The sequence below is a fragment of the Bufo bufo genome, chromosome 3, assembly GCF_905171765.1.
Source record: "Bufo bufo chromosome 3, aBufBuf1.1, whole genome shotgun sequence".
Classification (NCBI taxonomy): domain Eukaryota; kingdom Metazoa; phylum Chordata; class Amphibia; order Anura; family Bufonidae; genus Bufo; species Bufo bufo.
Window position 1 is genome coordinate 221,047,368 of NC_053391.1, and position 18,360 is coordinate 221,065,727.

General features: G+C 43.1%; 1 protein-coding gene across 1 annotated transcript in view; it reads left to right on the forward strand.

The window, feature by feature from the left end:
• The window catches only part of LOC120995014 (N-fatty-acyl-amino acid synthase/hydrolase PM20D1-like), a 112,213-nt gene that overhangs the window by 25,587 nt on the left and 68,266 nt on the right, over window positions 1-18,360 (forward strand). Inside the window, 1 exon segment of the mRNA XM_040423965.1 lies at window positions 12,409-12,641. Coding sequence (XP_040279899.1) covers window positions 12,409-12,641 — 233 coding nt within the window.

The following is an 18,360-nucleotide window of genomic DNA, read 5'->3' on the forward strand; positions in this document are numbered from 1 at the left end:
GCAATTTGCCCGTTTAGGAACTCGATTTGCGATTCCAAATGGGTAATTTGCTCACATCTTGAACAAAGATATACACCCTCGAACGGCTGTTGCAGAACTGCATACATCATGCAAGATGTGCACTGGACTGCGTTGTCAATTGTGCAACACATACTAAAAAGGGATAGCAACAGTAAAAAAAGTAAAACGGTAAATATGATTTAGAATCAGACCCTGTCTGCTGTAGTTTAAGGACTACCAGAATTAAGCCAACAACAACAAGGAAATTATCTCCAACCTTAGTTTCCAACTCCTTTTCTTAAACTCCTTTTTTTTTAACTCCACTTAATATGAAGCCCACTTAGTAGAGGCAAAACCTCAGGAAGCGCAAGCTCTAGAGAGTCTAGGTGGTTCAATTTATAGCACTCGACAAACGTTCCTTTTGGTTGAAATTGTTTTTTTGATTGACTTAAAGGGACACTGACAGGGCCGTTAGAGCATATAAAGTGACATATATTCTTCTATTGGTCTTATATGATAAATTAAACTATACCATTATCACCCCTCACTGCCTTTCCGTTACTTATAAAAAGTGTTTTTTAATCAAAATGCCAAATTACCTTACTTTGTGGCGCCCAAGGGGCTGTCCTCATTCGTGCTGTGCCCAGCCGTGCCCCAACTGCCGTCTCCTAGTGCCGCCCAGCTCATTAGTATTCACTGCACTGGGCGGCTTTTAGTTTTCTCCCGAAGGGGCGAATTCCCCGCGCATGCCCATTACTATCTTCCTGCATCAGCCTCATCTTGTCGCTTCCGTGCCTGCGCGCTGATAAGGTCCCTGGCACCCTCTAGCTCCAGTAGAAGATAGTACTGGGCATGCGCAGGATTTCGCCGCGTCGGGAGAAGAAAAAGCCGCCCAGTGCAGTAAATACTAATGAGCTGGGCGGCACTAGGAGACGGCAGTTGGGGCACGGCTGGGCACAGCACTGAATGAGGGACAGCCCCTTGGGCGCAAAGTAAGGTAATTTGCATTTTGATAAAAACACTTTTTATAAGTAACGGAAAGGCAGCGAGGGGTGATAATGGTATAGTTTAATTTATCATATTAAGACCAATAGAAGAATATATGTCACTTTATATGCTCTAACGGCCTGTCAGTGTCCCTTTAAGCTAATATGTATGGCCACCTTAAAGGGGTTCTCCGGGAATTAAGAAAATTTAAATACGTAAATATTACTTTATTGAAATTATTTCCCAAATACCTTTCATTAGTTATAATTAGGGACGAGCAGATCGACTTCGGATTAAACACTTGAAATCGATTCGCATAATACTTTGTTTGAATACTGTACGGAGCGAGCGCTCGATACAGTATTAGAATGTATTGGCTCCTATGAGCCAAAGTTATTACTTCAAAGTCTCGCGAGACTTCGCATAATAACTTCATAAATCGACTTCTACTGTAAAAAAACATTTCCCGAACTCTGGTTCGGGTTCCAGGTACCACTTGGTATAATGGGCTCATTTTGTACGGGGAGCATTATTAGGGAGAAATACAAATGGCCGCTGTCCTATTAGTACACACAAACCTGTCTTAATCACACAGCAGGACAAGATACTTCACAACACTGAGGTAAAGAGCTGCCTTATCCTCCTCTCTGCTCTACTTGTCAGGGATTATGATCCTGAATACAGTTTATTAGTGATATTTAGCTGAATCTTTGTGGGAATGGAGTCCATGAGGGGACATGAATTACAGAGCGGAAGGACAGTACAGACTGTGGTAATATGGGTCTGTGGTAATGGACAAGTTGCTGCTGCTCATTAGCTACATCTGCTCATAAACTGAATTCCCAACAGAAATTCAACTAAAGATCCTATCGTTTGTATTCAGGATCATAATCCCTGACAAGCAGAGAGGAGATGAGGAAGCCCTTTACCTCAGTGTTTGAAGTATCTTGTCCTCCTGTGTGATTAGGACAGGTTTTGTGTGCACTAACAGGACGTTTGCCATTTAATTTCTCCTAATAATTGCTCCCCAGACAAAATGAGCCATTATTACTAATGTACGGTATTTGGGAATTTATTTATAATGAAGTAATATTTAAAGAGAGTCTGTCACCACTATATGACCATGACCATATACAGCACTTACATGGCGCTGTAGCACACCTAAACATGATGGTACCTTTGTTATTTTCTTTAGACATCCAGAAGCAGGAAAAACAATGTTTATTTCATATGCAAATGAGCACTCGCAAGTGCCCAGGGGCGGTGTTCCGTGTATCATGCCTAGGTCCGGCCGAGATCCCGCGCCTGCGCACTGCTTTGCTGGCGCATGCGCACTAGTTGAATTGATGCCGTACCCAAAATGGGCATTGCAGTGAGCATGCCCCGGCCCGGCGAAGCAGTGCGCAGGCGCGGGATCTCGGCCGGACCTAGGGATGATACAAGGGAATAGGAGGGCGGGCAAAGTCAGAGGCTGGGGGAGGAGTAACGGTTAAAAAGGCAGGGCAGCCTGGGCACCTACACACGGAACACCGCCCCATGGCACTTGCGAGTGCTCATTTGCATATGAAATAAACGTTGTTTTTCCTGCTTCTGGATGTCTAAAGAAAATAACAAAGGTACCATTAGAATCATGTATAGGTATGCTACAGCGCCAGGTAGTGGTGACAGACTCTCTTTAAGTATTTTCATTTTCTTAATTCCTGGAGAACCCCTTTAACTTATCATAATATCTCTTACGACGTGAGGCTCAAATACATTTCCCATGCTGTTCAGAATCATAGCTCAGTCCTTTGATTCCAGAGTAATAAAAACAGGCTGGTTTGAGAGCTGCATTTATACAAGCAGACAAATAACGCAAGTTTTTGAGCGTTCGCGTGTTTAAGTTCAATTGTGTGTTTATATTAAGTGTGTGACTTTAGATTACGTGAGGGAGTATCTGAGAGAGCTAAATTATTTGTGTGCATTGCTGAGTGGCTGTGCCTGACTTTGTACACTGTGACTTGCTTTTGCTGCTGAGAGTATACTGTGATTAAATATTTTTTCTCTCTTCCTTCTCCAGGGTGTTGACCAGTTGAGTAATTAGGGTGAGGCTAATTGGTTAACACCCTTTCATATCAATGCTGATTACTGTGATAAGCTATAAAGACAGTAAGCATGTGATATATTAATGCTAGCTTTAAGCCACAAGCTATCGTAAGTATAGCATTATAAATGCAAAACTAAGGCTACTTTCACACTAGCGTTCGGGTGTCCGCTCGTGCGCACCGTTTGAAGGGGCTCACGAGCGGCCCCGAACGCATCCGTCTGGCCCCAATGAATTCTCAGTGGAGGCGGATCCACTGAGAATGCATCCGCCTGCCAGCGTTCAGCCTCCGCTCCGCTCAGTGAGCGGACACCTGAACGCTGCTTGCAGCGTTCGGGTGTCCGCCTGGCCGTGCGGAGGCGAGCGGATCCGTCCACACTTACAATGTAAGTCAATGGGGACGGATCCGCTTGAAGATGGCACTATATGGCTCAATCTTCAAGCGGATCCGTTCCCCATTGACTTTCAATGTAAAGTCTGAACGGATCCGCTCAGGCTACTTTCAGACTTAGAAAATTTTCTAAGTAATAATGCAGACGGATCCGTTCTGAACGGATGCAAACGTCTGCATTATCAGAGCAGATCCGTCTGATGAAACATCAGACGGATCCGCTCCGAACGCTAGTGTGAAAGTAGCCTAATACGGTAAAAAAAATAGATCTAGATAACTACCATCACAACATGATGAGAGAGAGGAATCATGTAGTCCTAAGGCTACATTCACACGTCCATTGTGTGTTGCGGACCCGCAATTTGCGGGTCCGCAACACACCAGCCCGTCACCCCCATAGAAATGCCTATTCTTGTCCGCAAGCTGCGGACAAGAATAGGACATGCTCTATCTTTTTGCGGAGCTGCGGACCCAAAATCAGGGCCGCGCTCCGCAATTGCGGCTGCAGACAGCACACTGTGTGCTGTCCGCATCCATTCCGTCCCCATAGAGAATGAATGGGTCCGCACCCATTCCGCAAAATTGCAGAAAGGATGCGGACCCATTTTGCGGACGTGTGAATGGAGCCTTAGGGTCTCTTCTGGCAGGTCTGTAAACTAGAATAATCTATTCGTACCATTCCCCTTATGAGGAAACTAGGAAACTGTAGCGCAAGCATCGACTAATCATTGGCACATACGAATAAAGTATGGGTGCAGGTGTAGGAGTTTCCCCTGTTGGCCTTCCCCCCTTTTTTTGAGGTTTCTCATAAGTGTAATTGTTATCAATTGGCTCGCGCAGACGTATGTGATCCTTCTGGTACATCTGAACTAAGTTTTTGGCGCAGCCGCAGTATTACTCTCTGGTGGAGTCTCACTTTGAAGTTCCAACGCATGCGCAGTAGAAGGTAATGGGCTGTTATATTGTTAGGTTCTCCCACATGCGCAATGGCCACTAATTGGCACGCGCATGCGCATACCAACCTTCATGAATACTAACCAAGTATAGGCGCAACTGCAGTGTCATCTTTAGCCAGGCTTTCTCTGGCTAAGTCCTAGCGCATGAGCAGTGGAAAATAATGGGCTGTTTTGTTGCTAATTTCTCCCACATGCGCAATGGCCACATAATGGCACGCGCATGCGCATATGAGCTAGCGGTAAATACGAACTAAGTATAGGAGCAGCCGCAGTGTCATTCCTAGCCTGTTTTTTGTCTAAGTCCCAGCGCATGCGTAGTGGAAATCATTTGGCGAGAATAGAGGGTGTTTGCGGCGATCGCCACTGCGCAGCTGGCTCCTTCTTTTAAGTCCCAGTGCATGCGCACTAGAAGGCAATGGATACGTACGGAGGGTAAGTGCTTGCGGCGATCACTACTGCGCACCTGGTCATTCAGGACCTCCCCCTTAAGAGTGACGCTACTAACCTGTCATAAAAACAACACCGATAACGATAGGTTACAACTAACTAGTTAGATGCATACCCCCTTCGGATTGGTGCTTTCTCTCACAGGAAGTGAGAGAGTAGCCGATAAATTCTCTTACCAGCGTTTGTTACTCAAGTCTGCCCGATACCCCTGATGAAGCCAGAGTAGCTGGCGAAACATGTTGGGGGGCAGAATTTAGGTTTTAATTTGCTGTACTCTATTGAGTTATGCTGCAATTTTTGTGCTTGATGTAAAACACTCAGTGGCATAAGGCTTATCTTACATTGGTGCTTACACCCCAGGTATGGGGGTCTAGTAGACATCAGGCACAGCAAAGTACTCTGTCTAATACAGCTGGGACGGTGGTGTGTGGTAGAGCGGTGTTAGTGCACTCCCGCCTACCTATACACCTTACTGACCTATCATTCATAGCATCTCTCATGGGGCACAGTGTTTTTAACTCTTTAGTCAGCTCACTAAATATCTTTTCACGAGTTTTAAAGATTAATAAGTAAAAGTTATGTTTTATTAGTCTGGGACAAGAGTGGTTAGTAGCCGTTTAGGCATCAGTGGTTGTGTAATAAATAAACCCTTCCCAGATAGGGTCCTTTACAGCAAATAGGCTGTCTAATTAGGAGAAGTTAAATAGCCAGCCTTGAGGGCAGCTCAGTCCTTTGAATCCAGAGGGGAAAAAGCAGGCTGGTTTGAGAACTGCATTTATACAAGCAGCAAATAATGCGAGTTTGTGAGCGTTTGAGTTCAAGTGTGTGTTTGTATTAACTGTGTGACTTTAGATTATGTAACTTGAGATTCAGGGACTTTAGGAGGGGACTATAGTAAGTTAGGTTCTTATCACTGGACTATATATTGTATTTTTCTCTTTTTTTTCTTGCATAATCCCCACTTAGTATGTGTTCCATTATTGACAGTGCAGTCCAGTGCACATCTTGTCTAATGTATCCAGTCCAGGAGCACCCTTTTGAGGGTGCATATCTTTGTTCAAAATGTGAGCAAATCGCACATTGAGTATCTAAATGGGCGAACTTTAACACTGAGAAGTGTTGACAATTTGGAAAAGAGTTTGCTGCTCACTGAGCAAGCACTCTATGGGATAGATGTAGGGGAGGGTGGTAGCGAGTAGGGTCAGGAAAGTGAGATAGCTAGCTGGATAACAGTTAGGAAGCGAGGTAGAGGGAAGAGTGCCAGGGAGGCTAAGCCCTGATCTGACACACACCAACAAGTTTGCACGGTTGGAAGATGAGGGGGATGTCAGTTCAGGGAGAGCACTGCTGCAGCCGGACACTTCCTCTGCCAGTCAGGGGAATGTCAGCTCCAGGAAGCAGGGGACCAGAAGAGCTGGGCAGGCCAGACAGGTGCTGGTAGTGGGAGACTCAATTATTAGGGGTACAGATAGGGCAATCTGGCACAAAGACCGGGAACTGGTGTAGGAAGGAGGGGTTTGGGTTCCTGGAGAACTGGGCCGACTTCTCTGTTGGCTACAGGCTCTATCGTAGAAATTGGCTGCACCTCAATGGGGAAGGGGCAGCTGTGTTGGGGGAGAAGATGGCTAGAAGGTTGGAGGAGTGTTTAAACTAGGGACTGGGGTGGAGGATAGTTTTGTTATAGTATGGGAAGATAGTGCAAATAGAGACCAGGGGCAAGGTAATGGGATTGGGGAGAAATAGAAGGAGGGACTAGAACAGCTCAGATGGAAAAGTGTGGGGTACAAAATATACATAAACCTCTTAAATGTATGTATACTAATGCCAGAAGCCTGACTAATAAAACTGGGAAACTGGAATTAGTGATGTGTGATGAGGACTATGACATAGTGGGAATAACTGAGACATGGCTGGGCGGTTAATGTACAGGGTTACAGTCTGTTTAGAAAGGATCGCCAAAACCGGAGAGGGGTCTGCCTTTATGTAAAGTCCTGTCTAAAGCCCACACTCCTGGAAGATATAAGTAAGGGACATAAACATGTGGAGTCACTGTGGGTAGAAATACATGTAGGCACAAACAATAATAAATTACTAATAGGAGTTTATTATAAACCACATAATATACCAGAGTCCACTGAAAATCTGCTCCTAAACGAGATAGACCAGGCGGCAAATCATAATGAGGTGGTTATTAAGGGGTTTTTAACTACCCAGATATAGACTGGGAAACTGAAACGTATATATCTCATAAAGGAAACCGGTTCTTGGCAATAACCAAAGACCATTACCTTTCTCAACTGGTTTAGGACCCGACTAGAGGGACGGTCATACTGGACTTAGTATTAACCAATAGACCTGACAGAACAACAGATGTGCAGGGGGACACCTGGGAAATAGTGACCATAAAGTAATAACCTTCCAATTATCATTCAAAAGAGTGTTTCTTCAGGGAGGAACAAAAACACCAAACTTCAAAAAAGCAAAATTTAGCCAACTAAGAGAGGCCATAGGCCTAACTAACTGGGACAAAGTCCTCAAAAATAAAAATACAGCCACAAAATGGGATATTTTTAAAAGCATCCTAAAATCTAATTGTGAGAGGTACATACCTTATGGGAATTAAAGGTTAAGGAACAAGAAAAAAACTATGTGGATAAATAGATCTGTAAAGAAAGCAATAAATGACAAAAATAAAGCATATAAATCACTAAAACAGGAGGGTAGCACAGAAGCACTGAAAAACTATGAGGAAAAAAATAGATTATGTAAAAAACAAATAAAAGCAGCCAAACTAGAGACCGAGAGATTAATTGCCAAAGAGAGCAAAAATAACCCTAAAATGTTTTTCAATTATATACCGTATTTTCTGCCCCATAAGACGCACTTTTTCTCCCCCCAAAATGGCGAATGCTGAGCGAGCTGGGAGGAACTGGGAGGAGCTGGGGGCCGGCAATAGCGGCGGGGCGGTGCAGTCACTGTACTATAGCCCCACCGCTCAAGTGCTGCAATATTCAAATATGTCTTATTCAATTAAAAGTGTCTTATTCAATTAAAAGTGATTACACATGCCCCCTCATTCCTATTATTACCGTACATCCTAACAGCTTCAGTAGAATGCAGACAGGCAGGCCGGGCGGCAGCGTAACTCCCTGATGTCACGTGCCTGCACCGCCTACTTTATGAATGAAGCAGGCGGCGCAGGCAAGTGATGTCAGTGAGTGACGCGCCGGCCTGCCTGCCTGCATTGTACAGAAGCTGTTAGGATGTACGGTACTATTAGGAGTGAGGGGGCATGTGTAATCACTTTTAATTGAATAAGACATTTTATATTTGTATACTGGAGCGGCGGGGGAGGGAGGGGGGGTCTGTGGATGGCACTGTTATGAGCTGGGGGGGGTCTGTGGATGGCACTGTTATGGGGTGGGGGGTATGTGGATGGCACATATATAACAGTGCCATCCACAGATCCCCCCCCTGTAACAGTGCCATCCACAGATCCCCCCCCTGTAACAGTGCCATCCACAGATCCCCCCCCTGTAACAGTGCCATCCACAGATCCCCCCCCTGTAACAGTGCCATCCACAGATCCCCCCCTGTAACAGTGCCAGCCACAGATCCCCCCCCTGTAACAGTGCCAGCCACAGATCCCCCTGTAACAGTGCAAGCCACAGATCCCCCCCCATAACAGTGTCCGTCACAAATCCCCCCATAACAGTATCAGTCATCTACAGATCCCCCCATAACAGTATCCATCATCCACAGATCCCCCCATAACAGTATCCATCATCCACAGATCCCCCCATAACAGTGTTCGTCATCCACAGATCCCTCCATAACAGTGTTCGTCATCCACAGATCCCCCCATAAGTGTCCGTCATCCACAGATCCCCCCATAACAGTGTCCGTTATCCACAGATCCCCCCCATAACAGTGTCCGTCATCCACAGATCCCCCCTTAACCCTTTGAGGACCATAAGATTACCGTCATCATATAAAATATTTTTTTTTTTTCCCATTTAAGAATGTATTTGAACAATAAATAAAAGCATTTCCACACTTGTGTCATTTTTGGGGGAGGAGTTATGACACGGGACAAATGTGACTATTTAGGTTACTTTTAATGGAAGGCCAAAAGAAGCAATTTTTTTTTTTGTTACAGCAACTGAAGTCCGTACACTTCAGTTGCTGTAACTAAGCCATTTCATGAAATAACTGGCAAAAAGCTAGATCCATTTGTTGATAAGAACTTATATTTTGACTCAAACAAAAAAAAAAAAGGGATAACAGTGTCCGTCATCCACAGATCCCCCCATAACAGTGTCCGTCATCCACAGATCCCCCCATAACAGTGTCCTTCACAGATCCCCAGTAATAGTGCCATCCACAGACCACCATTAGTTCCAAACCCACCAAAAGCACACCTTTTGGTTAAAAATATTTTTTTTCTTATTTTCCTCCCCAAAAACCTAGGTGCGTCTTATGGGCCGGTGCGTCTTATAGGGCGAAAAATACGGTAAGTGGTAAAAAGTATAAATCTGAAGGTGTCGGCCCTCTACAGAGTAATGAGGGGAGTTGCAGAAAGCGATGAGGAGAAAGCAAAGTTATTAAATATTTTTTTTCTCCACTGTGTTCACTGAAGAAAATAAACTGTCAGATGAAATGGAGAATGTAAAAGTTAATTCCCCATTAAAAGTGCCCTGTCTGACCCAGGAAGAAGTACAGCGGCGTCTTAAAAAGATTAAAATAGACAAATCGCCAGGACCGGATAGCATACACCCCCTTATTCTAAGAGAATTAAGTAATGTCATAGCCAGACCCTTATTTCTGATATTTAAGGACTCTATACTGACAGGGAGTGTTCCACAGGATTGGTGCATAGCAAATGTGGTGCCAATATTCAAAAAGGGTCCAAAAACAGAGCCTGGAAACTATAGGCCGGTAAGTTTAACATCTGTCGTGGGTAAACTGTTTTAAGGTTTTCTAAGAGATGCTATCTTGGAGTACCTCAAGGAAAATAAGCAAATAACGCCATATAAGCATGGCTTTATGAGGGATTGGATTTAATCAGTTTCTATGAGGAAGTAAGTTCTAGACTTGACAGCGGCGAATCAATGGATGTCGTATATCTGGACTTCTCCAAAGCATTTGACACTGTACCGCATAAAAGGTTAGTATATAAAATGAGAATGTTTGGACTGGGAGAAATTGTCTCTATGTGGGTTAGTAACTGGCTCAGAGGATGGTTATTAACGGTACATACTCAGATTGGGTCACTGTCACTAGTGGAGTACCTCAGGGGTCAGTCTTGGGCCCTATTCTCTTCAATATTTTTATTAATGATCTTGTAGAAGGCTTGCATAGTAAAATATATATTTTTGCAGATGACACTAAACTGTGTAAAGTAATTGACACGGAAGAGGACAGTATACGGCTACAGAGGGATCTGGATAGATTGGAGGCTTGGGCAGATAAGTGGCAGATGAGGTTTAACACTGAAAAATGTAAGGTTATGCACATGGGAAGGAATGATGCAAGTCACCCGTTCATACTAAATGGTAAAACACTGGGTAACACTGACATGGAAAAGGACCTAGGAAATTTAGTGAACAGCAAACTAAGCTGTAAAAACCAGTGTCAGGCAGCTGCTGCCAAGGCAAATAAGATAATGGGTTACATCAAAAGGGGTATAGATGCCCGTGATGAGAACATAGTCCTACCACTTTACAAAACACTAGTCAGACTACACATGGAGTACTGTGTACAGTTCTGGGCTCCTGTAAAAAAAGGCAGACATAGCAGAGTTGGAGAGGGTACAGAGGAGGGCAATTAAAGTAATAACTGGAATGGGGCAACTACAGTACCTTGAAAGATTATTAACATTAGGGTTATTCACTTTAGAAAAAAGACGACTGAGGGGAGATCTAATTGATATGTATAAATATATCAGGGTTCAGTACAGAGATCTATCCCATCATGACTGTGACGAGGGGACATCCTCTGCGTCTGGAGGAAATAAGGTTTGTACACTAACATAGAAAAGGATTCTTTACGGTAAGAGCAGTGAGACTATGGAACTCTCTGCTTGAGGAGGTGGTTATGGTGAATTCACTAAGAGTTCAAGAGGGGCCTGGATGTATTTCTGGAGCGTAATAATATTACAGGCTATAGCTACTAGAGATGGGTCATTGATCCAGGGAGTTATTCTGATTGCCTGATTGGAGCCGGGAAGGAATTGTTTTCCCCTTAAGTGGGGAAAATTGGCTTCTACCTCACAGTTTTTTTTTTTGCCTTCCTCTGGATCAACTTGCAGGATAACAGGCCGAACTGGATGGATAAATGTCTTTTTTCGGCCTTATACACTATGTTACTATGTTATTTCTGAACATGAGATTTGCCGTATTTCACCCAGCTCCTTGTCGAGAGCGGCATTGTGTCTGGGAAAAAAAGCTGAAGAAGCCATCCATAATCATTAAAGTAGTCGTCCCATGAAAAATATTCTACAGTTTTCCAACCAGCACCAGGATGTGAATACTTTTGTAATTGCATGTAATAAAAAATTTGCATTGCCACTGAGTTATTCAATAAAATGTATCTGTATAGCGCAACCTGCTGTTTGTTTATTTCTTATTTCTTTGACCTGCTCACTCAGAAGGTCGCACATGCTCCGTTTCATCCTTCAGCTGCCTCCTGAGCTGTGATAGGGAGAGCTGAGACACGCCCCCTTAGCTGCAGCAGAAAAGACACGCCCCTTGAGCTGTCAGCTTGATATAAATCTAGCAGAGCAATGAATGGAGAGATCTCTGGATCCATGTGAGGTACAGGGCTGGTTCTAGCTTTGTTAGAAAGAGATTGGCATGTACTATATGATCTCTGGTTTTAATTTTTTACATTAGTCATGGGATAACCCCTTTAAGGTTGATGTCGGTTTGACTAGTGATTTCAGTACAAGAAAAGGTAATGGTGGCTCACCCGGCTATTACTAAATGGTAGGTGCTCTAGGTCCACCTGATTAACCTAATCGGAACAAATTGTTACAAACGATTGATAATGTGGGCCGGCACTCTACATCTAGTCCCAGGCAGAGATCGATCAATAAAGTAAAGCAATAAAGTAAAACAATAAATTACAGAATAAAAATGAAACAGCCCAAGTTAAAAATATGAATATGACAAGTAAATAAAAAGTGATTTGCTTGCTGTGAATTGCTGCAGTTTCACAATGTGGTTTTCTGCCACAGGGCAAGCTTGGTTTATGTGATTTCCATTTGGTTGAAAATAACATTGCAAAACCAAACCAATTTGCTGTACACCTCCAATTTGCAGTTCATACAGCCACTACATGTATGGGCACTCTTATTGAAACAGCATCCCTGTTCATGTTATTGGAGGCATCAGACCCCATAAATTATGGTTTGACTGGTGGCCCTTTAGTGTGGGAATCTTGTGAACTTTAAATATAGACTGTGATGAACCCATTTGTTTCCACCATTACACTTTGGCTTTTTTTTATGTACTTTCACTTTTTTTTTCTTTTGTGCAAATTAGTGTTTCCAAGCGTGTTCTCCTCAAGCATTATCAAACATGAAGTGGTGGCAGAATACAGTCACCTTTTTGCAGTACAAGGCTCAGACCAAAGTCTAAAGCCCTACATGATCCTTGCTCACTTGGATGTTGTACCAGCCCCTCCTGAAGGTTGGGACGTGCCACCTTTCTCTGGAGAAGAGCGTGATGGTTACATATATGGAAGAGGAGCCCTGGACAACAAATGTTGCGTAATTGTAAGTCTGTAAACACAAAGCTGTTAATACATTAATAATGTGATACCGGTAATTAGTATATATTGATTATGACTGTGGATGCAAACAGAATCTGAGCTCACATCTCTGTTAGGAATTCAGTTTTTTTGTTCCATCTTAGGAGCAGAAAAGTAGAATTCAAACTTTGACGGATCTGTCAGGCCATGGCCACCAGTGTAGCCCAATGGACCCAGGTGACTTACAGTTTGGTCTTTTGGAATTTAGTGCCAAAAATAGCGCTGAATACTGAGTTTCTTTTTCTATCACATTTGACAGAATCTACAACAGAGGCTCCAAAAGATGCCTTCAGTGCAGATGTGAACAGAACCTTAAAGCATCACTGATTGCTAATGGTGTATTGAATCCAGGCAATGATTGCTGACACAATGGGTCTGTAGAGATTATCATTCTTTTCTGGACTATCTTGTTAGCGGGTATTACCTGAATTACCTCAGGTGATTTTTATCTCTACATCAAGAAATGTTATTGCATCAACCTATAACCTCAGTGCACGGTCAGAAACGAGCCTCTTTTGGCATTAACCCTTTGTGCCATAAACAATTTTCACGTCTAAATCATAATTTTTTTTTTTTTTTTTTACTTTACTTTTCCATTTATGGCCATATAAGGGCTTGTTTTTTTGCAGGACTAGTAACATAGTACATAAGGCCGAAAAAAGACATTTGTCCATTCAGTTCGGCCTGTCATCCTGCAAGTTGATCCAGAGGAAGGCAAAAAAAAAACTGTGAGGTAGAAGCCAATTTTCCACACTTTAGGGGAAAAAAAGATTCCTTCCCGGCTCCAATCAGGCAATCAGAATAACTCCCTGGATCAACGACCCATCTCTAGTAGCTATAGCCTGCAATATTATTACACTCCAGAAATACATCCAGGCCCCTCTTGAACTCTTAGGCCCCTTTCACACGAGCGAGTATTCCGCGCGGATGCGATGCGGGAGGTGAACGCATTGCACCTGCACTGAATACTGACCCATTCATTTCTATGGGGCTGTTCACATGAGCGATGATTTTCACGCATCACTTGTGCGTTGCGTGAAAATCGCAGCATGCTCCTCTTTGTGCGTTTTTCACGCAACGCAGGCCCCATAGAAGTGAATGGGGTTGCGTGAAAATCGCAAGCATCCGCAAGTGCGGATGCGGTGCGATTTTCACGCACGGTTGCTAGGAGACGATCGGGATGGAGACCCAATCATTATTATTTTCCCTTATAACATGGTTATAAGGGAAAATAATAGCATTCTGAATACAGAATGCATAGTAAAACATCGCTGGAGGGTATAAAAAAAAAAAATAATTTAACTCACCTTAGTCAACTTGATCGCGTAGCCCGGCATCTGCTTCTGTCTCCTTTGTTGAATGGGACCTGTGGTGAGCATTAAGTACAGTTACAGGACATTTGATGACGTCACTCCGGTCATCACATGGTACGTCACATGATCTTTTACCATGGTGATGGATCATGTGATGACCAGAGTGACGTCATCAAAGGTCCTGGAATTAATGCTCACCACAGGTCCTGTTCAGCACAGAAGGAGACAGACGAGATGCCGGCAGCGCCAGCAAGTGGATTAAGGTGAGTTAAAAAAAATTATTATTTTTTTAACCCCTCCAGCGCTAGTTTACTATGCATTCTCTATTCAGAATGCTATTATTTTCCCTTATAACCATGTTATAAGGGAAAATAATTCAATCTACAGAACACCGATCCCAAGCCCGAACTTCTGTGAAGAAGTTCGGCTTTGGGTACCAAACACGCACGATTTTTCTCACGCGAGTGCAAAACGCATTACAATGTTTTGCACTCGTGCGGAAAAATCGCGGGTGTTCCCGCAACGCACCCGCACATTTTCCCGCAACGCCCGTGTGAAAGAGGCCTTAGTGAATTCACCATAACCACCTCCTCAAGCAGAGAGTTCCATAGTCTCACTGCTCTTACCGTAAAGAATCCCTTTCTCTTCTGTCGCGCAGCCCGACTTCTCTTCTGTCTTATTCTTTGAGAAAAGGACCTTTGGTGATGTCACTGCGCTCATCACATGGTCCATCACATGATCTATCACCATGGTGATGAATCATGTGATGGACGTTGTGATGAGTGCAGTGACGTCACAAAGGTCCTTTTCCTGCCAGGTCAGCAAAGAAGAATTAAGAAAAGAAGCCGGGCTGGGCTAACTAGTGGATAAGGTGAGTTTAATTTTATTTATTTTTTTAACCCTTCCATCCCTAATTTACTTAGCATTCTGTATTAAGAATGCTATTATTTTCCCTTATAACCATGTTATAAGGGAAAATAATAATGATCGGGTCCAAATCCCGATCATCTCCTAGCAACCATGCGTGAAAATCGCCACTGAGTTTTTACGTTATAAATTTTGCAACGTTCATTTTTCAGCATAAATAACATGATATATTTATTCTCTGGGTCAGTACGATTTCAGCGATACCAAATACATATCGTTTTTTTTACGTTTTACTACTTTTGTGTAATAAAACCTCTTTTCTAAAAAGAAGAAAGGGGGTCATTTACTATACTGAAATACGTCTATATTAGGTGTATTTCAGGCACAGGTGACGGTGCAACTGTTAGTTGCACCGCTATCTGCAAACTCACCCCGCTCACGCCAAGTGTAGAACTGTGGATGTGGTGATTTACCATTTTCTACGCCTGTTTTAGGGGTAGAAAATGTTCTAAATGTAAGACAACTAGGAAGCTGTTTTACAATTAGAGGCGGGCAGTGAATACGCCAAAAGTTTTAAAGAGGCCTGCTCCTCTACATACTCCAGCCAATCCACTGCCAGCACAGGGCCTTTATTAGGACCGGTGTCTAATACGCTGGTCTTAATAATGTGCCCCAAAATTCTTTTAGCATGGCCGCATCCCCATCATTTTTTTATTTTTCTTTCTATGGAAGTTGTGTCAGGGCTTCATTTTTGCAGGGCGACTTGCTGCAAAATTTTCCAGCCTTTTCAAACTGGGTCACTCCACTTCAGCCAGCTTCATTTCACCCCATTTAATCCAATGAGACAGAGCTCAGCAGGGCAGAGAAGTGGTGAAGGACCTGGGTGATATCACCATGTGGGCGGAGCACCTCTGCTGTGTGTGAGGTTCGTATTTCCCTCTATAAGTTGTCAAAAACTAGAGTTGTAGTACTTTCCTTATACTTGCCCCCTGTAATGTCCTCTGACAGTCCTTAATAATATCATAGAAATTCTGGGCGTTGTAGTTCTGTGCTTTTATAACCCTCTCCAGTTAATGAGCACTGATTGCCCATAACGGCCTGGACCTCCTGGAAGTTATAGTTCTTCCTCTTACACCCTTCTTCCTATAATGTCCACTGGTTGCTCCATAATATCACCCTTTAGGTTCACATGAGGATTTCAGCTCTGAAAACAACCTGATATGGGTTTTTTTTTGCATGCACTTGTATTTCCTCATCATTTTTATGTGGTTTTTGGGGGTGGGTTTCGGTGAGGATTTTTATTCGTGCCCATTTTCAATGGAAATTCTGGACACTGAATTCACGCAAGAATGGATAGGGCCCTTATTTTTTCCACAGTGGGGTTTTTTAAATCGCTAGCGGAACCAAAAAAGCGCTGGTATGGTTTAGTCACCATGAAAACGCAATGTAAGCTACAAACATTGTGGTTGTAGAACAGGAGGAACTGAGCACATTGATCTATAGTTTAATGGGAAAAGATCAGTAGAACTTGTATTTTATACCTTTTTAAATTCCTGCTCATTCTGGGCTTTGAAGTCAAGGAGACGGTCCTATCAGTGATTGACAGCGTGGATATAAATGTATAAAATACAAGTTTTACTGAACCTTTTCCCACAAAGCTACACATCAATCTGTTCAGCTTCTCTGGCTTAATAACACGCTGCCTTCAGCTCAGATACTATGGGCCAGATTTATCATTACACTTACATCTTACTCCACTTTTACATATGTCCAAAGTCACTTTAGGCTAAGTCAGATTTATTAATGGTCCTTTAATACTGTGATAAATGTGGTTTGACAGTAGCAGTTTATTCTTCAGTAAGCAGCTTTACAAAAGTCGCATATCTTTACGAAAAAGTCGCATAAGATAATCATGGTCCTCACCGGAGTGAAATTGTGCAATTTTTAGCGACTTTTTAAATTGTCGCAATAGTAAATCTGTCTAGAGATTCATTTACATAAGGAAACACGCCCACTTTTAGAAAACTAGCGAGCATAGCGCAGAGCCAATAAAAGTAGCAAATTTTTGCGCAGTTTTAGCGATTGCACATAAAAATGCGACTTTTTCACTCCATTATTTTGACTTGAGCTAATTGTAAATCTGGCTGTATGTTTTTGGCATGGAATCTGCACCAAAATCCATGCCCAAAATACACTGTATAAACCTAGCCTTACACACTTGCATAATAACAACTATAACTAAAGAGGAAGATCAGATAGATTTCTGACAGATGGGGAAGGTGTCCATCAGAAGAGACATTTTCTTTCACCTCCTGTTGTTACAAACCCTTCTCTGGATTATATATGTATATATTTGAGTGCGGAGGGGGATTTATCTTGGGAGAGTTTGTATTTTGTAGTCTATTCCAATTCCACATGGTGTAACCAAATCTATTTTATACTGTTACTAACTTGGAGATTCCTTCCAATAAAATGGCCCCTTTCGAAATGTGTGACATAAGTTATCCAGACTACACCCAGCGCCCTCCTCCTAAACTTCCTACCCCATATACACCAGCATAAGAGGAGGGAGAAGGAGGGGGAGATTACATGGCTGCAGCCTGAGAGAACAATACACTGCTTTTCTATTGTATTTTTCGTATTTTGCAATTGTGATATCTAATCAAACAAGAACAAATAAAGACACTCTAGGATATGATGTCATGTTTTCTTGGTTGTTTTTTGTGTGTTTGGAACCTGGCATTATTTAAACAAATAGTGTGGTGTGGGGGTCCTTGTGGGCCCAGTTGCTGCATCCCCTATATTTACGTCTCCCGCAGCGGCAATATCAGTACAGTTAAATCATCATCACTGAAACCAGTGATTTACTGCTGAGCTGTAAATAGGAAAACTTTAAGAGACCATGGGACCATTAAAATTGGATTGTTTAAAGGGAACCTGTCGCCTGCATTTTGGGTATAGAGCTGAGGATAGTGCTTTTATTGTGTCAAAAAAACTATTTTATATATATGTAAATGAGGCAAGTAAGAAGCCCAAGGAGCTGTTACTAACGTTTCCGGAGCCCGGCACCGCCCCGCATACTCCGAATCTCCTCCTTGCTCCCCGACGTCACAAAGCTAGAGCGCCATAATCTGGCGATGCGCGAGCTAGCACATGCGCAGTGTTGGCATAGTGTTCCCTTCCTGTGCTGGCATCAGCCTCAGGGGACGAACTGAAATTGTGAAGCTCTAGCTTTGTGACGTCGGAGAGCAAGGAGGAGATTCGGAAGTTGCGGGCGGTACTGGACTCCTTCACAGTGGGTGTGGCTTGGCTCAGAGTCAGAGAATGCTGGACTCCTTTCTGAAGCATGGAGGAGACAGGACTCATCTAAGGTTAATTTACATATCTACAAAATCATTTTTTTGACAAAATAAAAGCACAGAAAGCTATGGGGACTGGATATTGCAGATGTGCTAGCGGCGATCTAACAGCCCATGTCCTCAGCTCTATACCCAAAATCCAGGT